The sequence below is a fragment of the Diadema antillarum genome, unplaced genomic scaffold (genome assembly GCF_040938485.1).
Source record: "Diadema antillarum isolate AM-2024a unplaced genomic scaffold, OU_Dant_1.0 seq00000570_RagTag, whole genome shotgun sequence".
Taxonomy (NCBI): domain Eukaryota; kingdom Metazoa; phylum Echinodermata; class Echinoidea; order Diadematoida; family Diadematidae; genus Diadema; species Diadema antillarum.
In genome coordinates this window covers 270,321-278,516 of record NW_027271508.1, presented here as the reverse complement: position 1 = coordinate 278,516, position 8,196 = coordinate 270,321, and the positions used below count along the sequence as shown (strand labels likewise).

The 8,196-nt window shown below is 37.8% G+C and overlaps 1 protein-coding gene across 1 annotated transcript in view; it reads right to left on the bottom strand.

The window, feature by feature from the left end:
• Window positions 1–3,136: 3,136 nt before the first annotated feature.
• The window catches only part of LOC139735354 (nuclear pore complex protein Nup205-like), a 41,322-nt gene continuing 36,262 nt past the window's right edge, over window positions 3,137–8,196 (bottom strand). The window contains exons 34-36 of the mRNA XM_071646100.1: window positions 7,448–7,613; window positions 3,842–3,945; window positions 3,137–3,298 (exon numbers count right to left, since the gene is read on the bottom strand). Coding sequence (XP_071502201.1) covers window positions 3,137–3,298; window positions 3,842–3,945; window positions 7,448–7,613 — 432 coding nt within the window. The remainder of the gene's footprint in view (window positions 3,299–3,841; window positions 3,946–7,447; window positions 7,614–8,196) is intronic.

Below are 8,196 nucleotides of genomic sequence, written 5' to 3'. Positions count from 1 at the left end.
GCAGAATGGAGGTGTGTGAAATACTGATGTGTAGTGTTTCAGATTTGCCAGTGCCAGTGGATTGCAAAAAAAGGTGAAAAATAAGTCAACATGAGGGCGAGACAACACTGCCACCAAATTGCCTGTAAACAATCTAAATGTGATACACACCGCTGGAGTATTGCTGGACCAAACAGCAATCAACTCTCTTTACAATCATATACACTTGAAATGGAAATGAAGCATTCAAATAGCTCATTTGGCATTATCACTTCACGAAGTTCAAACCCCAAGAGCTTCAGTCAGGAAATGAGAATTTGTTTTTGTAGTTATGTATTTATTATCTCCATCTCTATCTATCTATTTATCTGTTTTATGTATATATATATATATACACACACTAGTATAGACATCGAGTAAAAACAGTCGTATATCATGTTTTGATTTAAACTAGTATATAGAAATATATATACATAATCATATATATATATATATATATATATATATATATATATATAAATACACATTTAAGAGATAGGGAAAGAGAGAGAAAGGGAGGGAGAGTGTGTGACAGAATTAGAAGTAGAACAAACAATAAAAGAGAAAATTCTACAAATGCTGAACAAATACTCGGGCGGCTGAATGCAATGCATTTTCTTATAGACAACTGTATGTGACCATGCTGGGTCAGTTTTACATTTTATTCAAGGCACATACATGTATAAACATTTAGAATAATTTACAACTTTTTGTCAAAAAATGGGAAAAGAAATCCAAAATAATCCATCTTCCACATTAGATATGGGTGACGTATTACCATGAGTAAAGCTGAAACACGATTCTTAGTCAGACCTCGGCATTGAGGTAATTTTGTCACAAATATGCAAGCACTTGGTGATGTGACTCGTGTCTCCATATTTGGCTGCATTGCGAGGAACATATTACATACAATAGAAAAAAATAATAATTCTTCGCCACCAATATACAGAGAGATCTACAGGTGTCATGAAATCTTGCCCTTTTCCAACATTTGACTAGTTTTTCTGCTTTACAAATATGTGACACAGTCACTCTCAAATGTTGAAGTTTTATGGCTGAATTAGTGAAAGAAATATGTGGAAAAAAAAACAATGAAAGTGATCAAGACTTTTTTAATGACACTATGTAGGTCTTTATCCAACTGCCACCCATCTCCCACCCCCAACACAAAACAAAACACCTGACAAACAATACATATACACACAACATCTAACCATGATGAACAGCTTGAATTTTGCAAACTGCAATTTTTCAAAATGCATGGAATTAAATGTCACTGCATTATTGTCTCTGTGTCTTAGCTGGTTTTCATACTCCACATGAGCTGACTTTGAAATGTATTATTAGAGACATTCCAGTTATACACGCATTTTGATCGCGATTCCAAAGGACATCTGGGGGGGCATTTCATGAAGCATTTTGTCCGACAAAGTTATCAGACATATTTGCTCTCAGCCAGTCAGATGCAAGGATTTCAGTAGCTTGTAAGTTTGTCAGGAAAATATCTGATTAAAACGTTTCATGAAATGTCCCCCTGAGACACACATCACAAATCCAAGTTCTCCCCCCATTAAACCCTGTTACTGGAGCAGGATTCTTCATAGTGAAAAAACTTTTATCCCTGGCATGCCTAGCATAAATGGGGTAACTGAGTATCTTGGACTGAACTCTTCAGCAAGGCAATTCCTCTGAGGGTAATATACATCTAACAAGAAAAAGAGTAGCACACCTATCTTGGTTTGACTCTCATGCACTCTACTTTAATACAAGGAAATATCACATGACACCGTACCAAATTTGATCAAGAGTGATGGCTAATGGCACAGTTTCATTTCCCAGGTTGCTCCAGAATATTTTTCAACTGAATGACATTCTATCAGGAAATATCAAAGTCAAAGAAGGGAATATTGGAATAATGGAAGAGCAATGTTTGCACCTTTTTAAACCTTGGAAGACTAGACTAGACCTTGGTGTCTATGGGAAATGCATGTTGTAGAAGAATCAGCTCGTCCTCAAGAGGTTAAATCTTCACTCAGCAAATAATAAAAAGGGAGCAACCATTATACATAACTTAATTCTGCCATTTATTAATTCAGTGTCCACTGTAGGTATGTTGGCACTTTCTAGCTACATAAGTGTGTGATGGATTATAATTTCCAGTAATGGTGTGCCATCTTTTCTGACACCACCATGAACAACTGTTACTACGGACTATATCATTCCTTGTAAGATTAAATCTTTGCTGCTGGGAAACGCATAAGGTCAGACCACGGTACTGGTAATAAGTTAGATTTTCACATGGACAAGCAACCTATTACAATACTGTTGTACAGGATTTAACATCAAATAAAGGCTTTCAGATGTATAAGTCATCATTTTGGTCATTTCATTTCAACTATGAAGATAAACGTAGATAATATTGGCTCAAAATACTTTCTAGTTGATGATACTGTCAGTTTTACGCCTGCTGCTGCATTTTCAAAATGGCTAAACATTACAAACAATTGTTATGATTGATAATAGGCAGGTATTAATCATGATTCAAATGGATGTGAGTGGTATAAATACGAAATGTCAAACACTCGGAATGCCTTGATGTCTTTCACATGGTATTAATATTGGCAACTATCAAATCCATCAGAATATTGAGTTATATTCTTGCTGATATTTTTCATTAAGTAGTACAAATACCTGCAATGATTTTTGGCCTAACATTTCACATACGAGTACATGAGCTCTACGTATTGTATGTTGAGTAGTAGTGTCTTGCATCAACTTTTACTGTTGATTTGTATGTAACCTCGAAGGAGACTGTACAAACATGACGCACACATCTGGCTCTGGGCTTCACTTGAGTCTTCTGAAGACTACAGAATGACAACACTGAATCACATTCTCCTCTGGCAAATCATTATCAACAAGTTATCTTGCTCTAAACAGCATTCTTGTGCACATATATGTTGACTCACAGACACTGAACTTAACACAAAACAGAACTAAGCAGGCATCAAACTGATGCGATAATGTTGATTCGCCGACACTTGTCAATTGATGAGAAAACCTGCATAAAAGGCAGTCATTTACTGTCTTTTTTTGGAGACGCGCACACATCACGTGATCATCTGGGTGCATCCAACGTTATCAGGCGCCTGATGCGGCGGGCCAGAGCGGCCACAAATGAGTGTCGAGTCGAGCGTCGCTGGGCTCCAAACAGGGCCTCAATCTCCTGAGTCTTCTTCAGTAGGGATTCACTCAGGCACTTGGTGGCATCCACACGCAACTTAAGGGTAAAAAGACAGTTAAAGCAGAGGAGGAAAGATTGGTTTAGTTAGGGAACAATTTTTTCCACGAAGCTTTGATAGTCCCCTTTTGTTTTACCTATATTGTGAACAAAGCAGAAAGAAAAGGTCATGTTCTGCTGTTAAAAAGATGCTTGCAATTTAGTGAAGGGACTCATATGTCAAACAAGCAAAAAACTGTGTGCTGAAAGCAAACCAATTATGTGCCTCTATAATATAAGCAAGTTTTTAACTTGGGCGAGAAATCATGCCTTGACCAACTATCTTTAGCCTTTTATCAATGTCCTCCAATTAAAGAATGACAATTCTACAGCTTAACATCGCATACAATTTGTTGATTCAAAATTTATTCAACATGTATGGAAATATCTTGGAACAGCTACGAAAGGTTTCACTTTCTTTACACCCAAAGAAATTCTGTGGCATGAGAGAAAGGCTTGCAAGCATTGAGCAATACATGTTGTAACTTTGACAGAGTTTACTGAGGCGATATGCTAATTGAGTGAGAGAAGAGAGAGTTTTACCTGCTTGAGATCCTCCTGGGTGATGCCCAAAGCCTCTGGGCTGGTGGCGGGGAAGAGGGACTGGCGGTATAGATCAGACTCATTCAGAGCTGGGCTTGACATGTCTGAATGGAATTATCAAGAATGAGTAAATATTATTAGAGTCAACATACTTCACCAACCTACACAATAAAGGCAAGTGGGAATATGACTGTAGTGTACCCATCAACAGAGTTTCTCTCACAATAACACAAGCTATATCTTAGCACATAAATGATAATATTATCAGGCATATGGCAGTCCTATGTACAATAAGTGTGCAAAACTATTACTAATACCCACATATGGATAATACCAACATATTTACTGTATGACTACAAAAAATAGTGGACAATTTAGCACAATGACCTTGTTCATGCGCTATGAAACTATCATGATATCTTGGGTAACTTTTGTGCTACTCTATAACATATTTGTCCGTCTCATTCATTCAAGACCCAAACTGTGATGAAAAGTATGTCTGGTCCTAACCTTTTAATGGGCAATCAGTATAAATACCATCATGGCTTGAATTCATGAAGGTGGTTGAAGTTTAGATTGTGATTTTTGCAAATTTCTTCTAAGTAAATACATGTGACAGATTGCGTACATCAACAGACGTCCAGTAGTAAATGCGTGTTGATGCGGGCATGTCAAAGGTACACCTATTTCATGCTTATTTTAGTCTATGGACTAGATTTCAAGGTCCTATTTACCTTTGGGAAGAGTGATTTTAAAAATGTTCAAGATATCACATTTGATGCATATGTGTAGGTCTATTGTATCACAAAACACCCTACCGTATAAAATTTTTGCAATAAAGCCTTAAATATAAGGAGATACCAGTATTTTTATGCCTCCGCAACGAAGTGGCCGGAGGCATTATGTTTTCGGGTCGTCCGTCCGTCCGTCCGTCCGTCCGTCCGTACGTCCGTCCGTCCCGTTTTGTTTTTGTCGATATCTCAAGAACCGTGTGGTGGTTTTACATCAAACTTGGTATGAGGGTATATCCTTGGGGGATAATACTTTGTGTGGATTTTAGGGTCACAGGGTCAAAGGTCAAAGGTCACAGGTTATTTTGTGGAAAAAAATGAAATTTCATGTTTTTCTCCATATCTCGCAAATGGTTCAAGGTATCTTCATGGAACTTAGTATATATGCTTGTACCGATGGGCAGTGATTATCTAGGGAAGTTGGGGGTCATGGGTCAAAGGTCAGGGGGTCAAAGGTCAAGATCAACTCCTCAAAATATCACTACTTTCCTTAAAATGCAATATGCCTGAATTTTTTTTTTCTTTAACTTGATGTATGGCATGTATTACCCAATATATATTTTTGGGGAAGTTTCTTGCCAAAAGGTCAAAGGTCAAAAGGTAAAGGTCAAGTGAAAGTGCTAAATTGCACTTTTTCCTCCATATCTCGAAAGTAACTCAAGGTATCATCATGAAACTTACATATTTATGCATGTTCAACCTAACAGTGATTCTCTTTCGAACTGTGAGGTCAAAGGTCAAAGGCCAGGTTTAGATAATGCTATTTTCGCATTTAATACTGAAATTATACTTTTTCTCAATACCTTGAAAATTACTCAATGCATAAACTTATAAAAGGGTCAAATGTCAAGTAAAAATCATCAGTTCCCCAAATACCTGCACTCTGACATTTTAATCATTCATCCAATTGAACCTAGTTCTAGGAAAGTGAACATTCAGCACATTTGTGTCAAACCTGTCATTTTAATATTTTGCCAATTGTGTGAAACTGTCATCACACATTGTCAAGACATTGTACTATAGACCTATTAGGAGAACCATGCATTATGGCGGAGGCATATCAGTAGCCGTAGCGATATATCTAGTTCTCATTAAACTATAACTGTAGATGGTTTAGTCTGGCAACAGTTTTATTATAACTATTGTTCACATTTTGTGTATTTAACAATACTTAACATTGATTATACGGATTCAAATATTTATAGTGATTGTTTCTATCCCAAACTAACATTTTGGAACTATTTTAAAGCACTAATGCTGGGTTTTTGTTTTGTCTGCGAATTTAAATCATGCCTTTAAACCATGGTCTAAATTTAAACCACCTTTGTGAATTTGGGCCCATGTGTTCACAAGACAGATTCTCTGACCTCCCTTGATACCTTAAAAGCAAAGTGAGCAGTCATCCTAGTATTCATTCCCAGAAGTGTGACTTATCTGCATCCACACTACAACATCCTATCACTTGACGTAGAGGCTCACCTGCAAGGTTTCTGGGAGGTTGGCGGAGTGCAAAGGAGGCTGAAAAGGGGGTAGAGCCACTCCTACTTGGCCGACAGTGCAAGAAGTAGTACTCCAGATGGCGCCAGACTAAAAACATGTCACACTCGATTGCATCTGATGAACGACTAATTCAGGAATACAACACATTGACAAGATATCCTTTCTTTCCCTTTTGTGACTCATTCAAAACAGGACTATCAAGACTAAAAATGCAAAATGCCATTATGTCCCTTCTAGAAACTCCAGAATACTCTTCCCATGAAGCATTTGCTATGTGCACCAAACATAAATTATAGGGGGCACTCTAAGAACTGATACTCTTTATGGCATACTAATTTGCAATAACATGATTCATAAGCATATCAAATTGATCTACTGATTTACAATCTTATCAACTCTGTCTAATGGAATTAATACAATATAACACAACCCTCATACTCCGCATTCGCAGAAAAATCATCATGTTGATACAAAATTAAATGAAAAACTATTTGAAATTCAATTTGTACATTATGAGTAATGGAAGTGTACAGAACTCAGCCACCGGCTGCACAGAGCCCTTGGCTAAATTTGTGTAATATGAGACACTGTCCGTATGCAATCGGCATATTTGAAAGCTGATGACTACTGTGGGGAAAGTACCACTGAGATAGAATAATAATTCAACACTATCATGAGTAAGGGAGGGAGCGCAGAGTGATGAGTTCTCTAACCTCCCGTTATTCTTAAAACATACATTTAATTTCATCTATTTTTCATTTCACTTTCTATTTCATCCCATAATGTATGGTATGAAAATTCAGCCATTGGCTGTGCTTGGCTACTGGCTGACAGTAGTAATTATGCACAAAGGAACATAACAAGCAGTGTTTTTATTTAGGGACAGCTGTTAAAGAATTCTGCTTGTAAAGCTGGAGGTAACTGATGATTTGGAGTTTACAAATTATACTATCCCATCACTGCCTGCGGGACTGAGGCCCTTTGGACAGTGGATTTTTCCACCTGGCATGGTGAAGCATGTCTGCTAAGTGGAGTTTATTCCTCTTGTCAAAGGAGGTGATTGCAGATCTAGTCATGAAAAGCTCTGACTTGATACCAGATGCTTTTATAATCATACACGCCCTGACATTATGCACATTCAACCAATGGGGCTACGAGCAACTTTTTGTACCATACATTACAAGATAAAATGTAACAATAAAGTGTGCACAAATTTGAATCCATTCAGATACATATTACATTGGCCTATAGACACAAGTTTGTGGAGAGGATAAGTAATATCATTTCCAGCATTTATATAGTGGCTACAGCCTACACATAGTGGCTGATTCAGTGGTGGGCTGGTGATTGTCAAGGATACAAAAGAGAAGAGACAGCTCCTGCACTCTGTTCCTGACCTCGTGTGTGAGCTGTCTGGTTGCTAGGTGGAGCCGCTGTTGGGAGGAGAGCTTGGTGCCTGGCCCCACCCAAAGCTTGGAGAGCTGAGCCAGAGAAATTTAAACACCACAAACCCAGGGCGTCATTTTACTTGTTTGCCCATTCCATGCATACTGCTTTTATCACAGGAAAAGTTTAAGGGTAACTCAACTGAAAACTTCTAACAAACAAGACAGATCTTTACAGAACCCACAAACTTTGCCTCTGCCTTTTGCTCTTCTTCTTGAACATGAGCTTAGCACAATCATTTGCGACATAAACGAAATAGTTCGAAAGAAAATCCTTATGAAGTAAGAGGCACTTCAGAATTTTCTGTGTAAACATGTGAGAGATTCAGAACAACTTAAAATCTGCCACGTTCCTCCTCAAGAAATACATTTCTATTACACAAATTGCAATTGCGTGATAAGCTGAAGAATACCGCAGCTCTAGGACAGCTATTTCCCCACCCCCTCCTCAGGCTACAAGGAATGATGTACAGAAACAATGAACAGTCTAAATCACCAGAAGTCAATACAGCAATTCAGAAGCACCCCATTTCCATGTATGAATACATGAGAGATTTAGAACAAAATCTGCCTAGTTTCTCCTCTAAGAATGCTTTCTATCACACAGTATGCATTAACT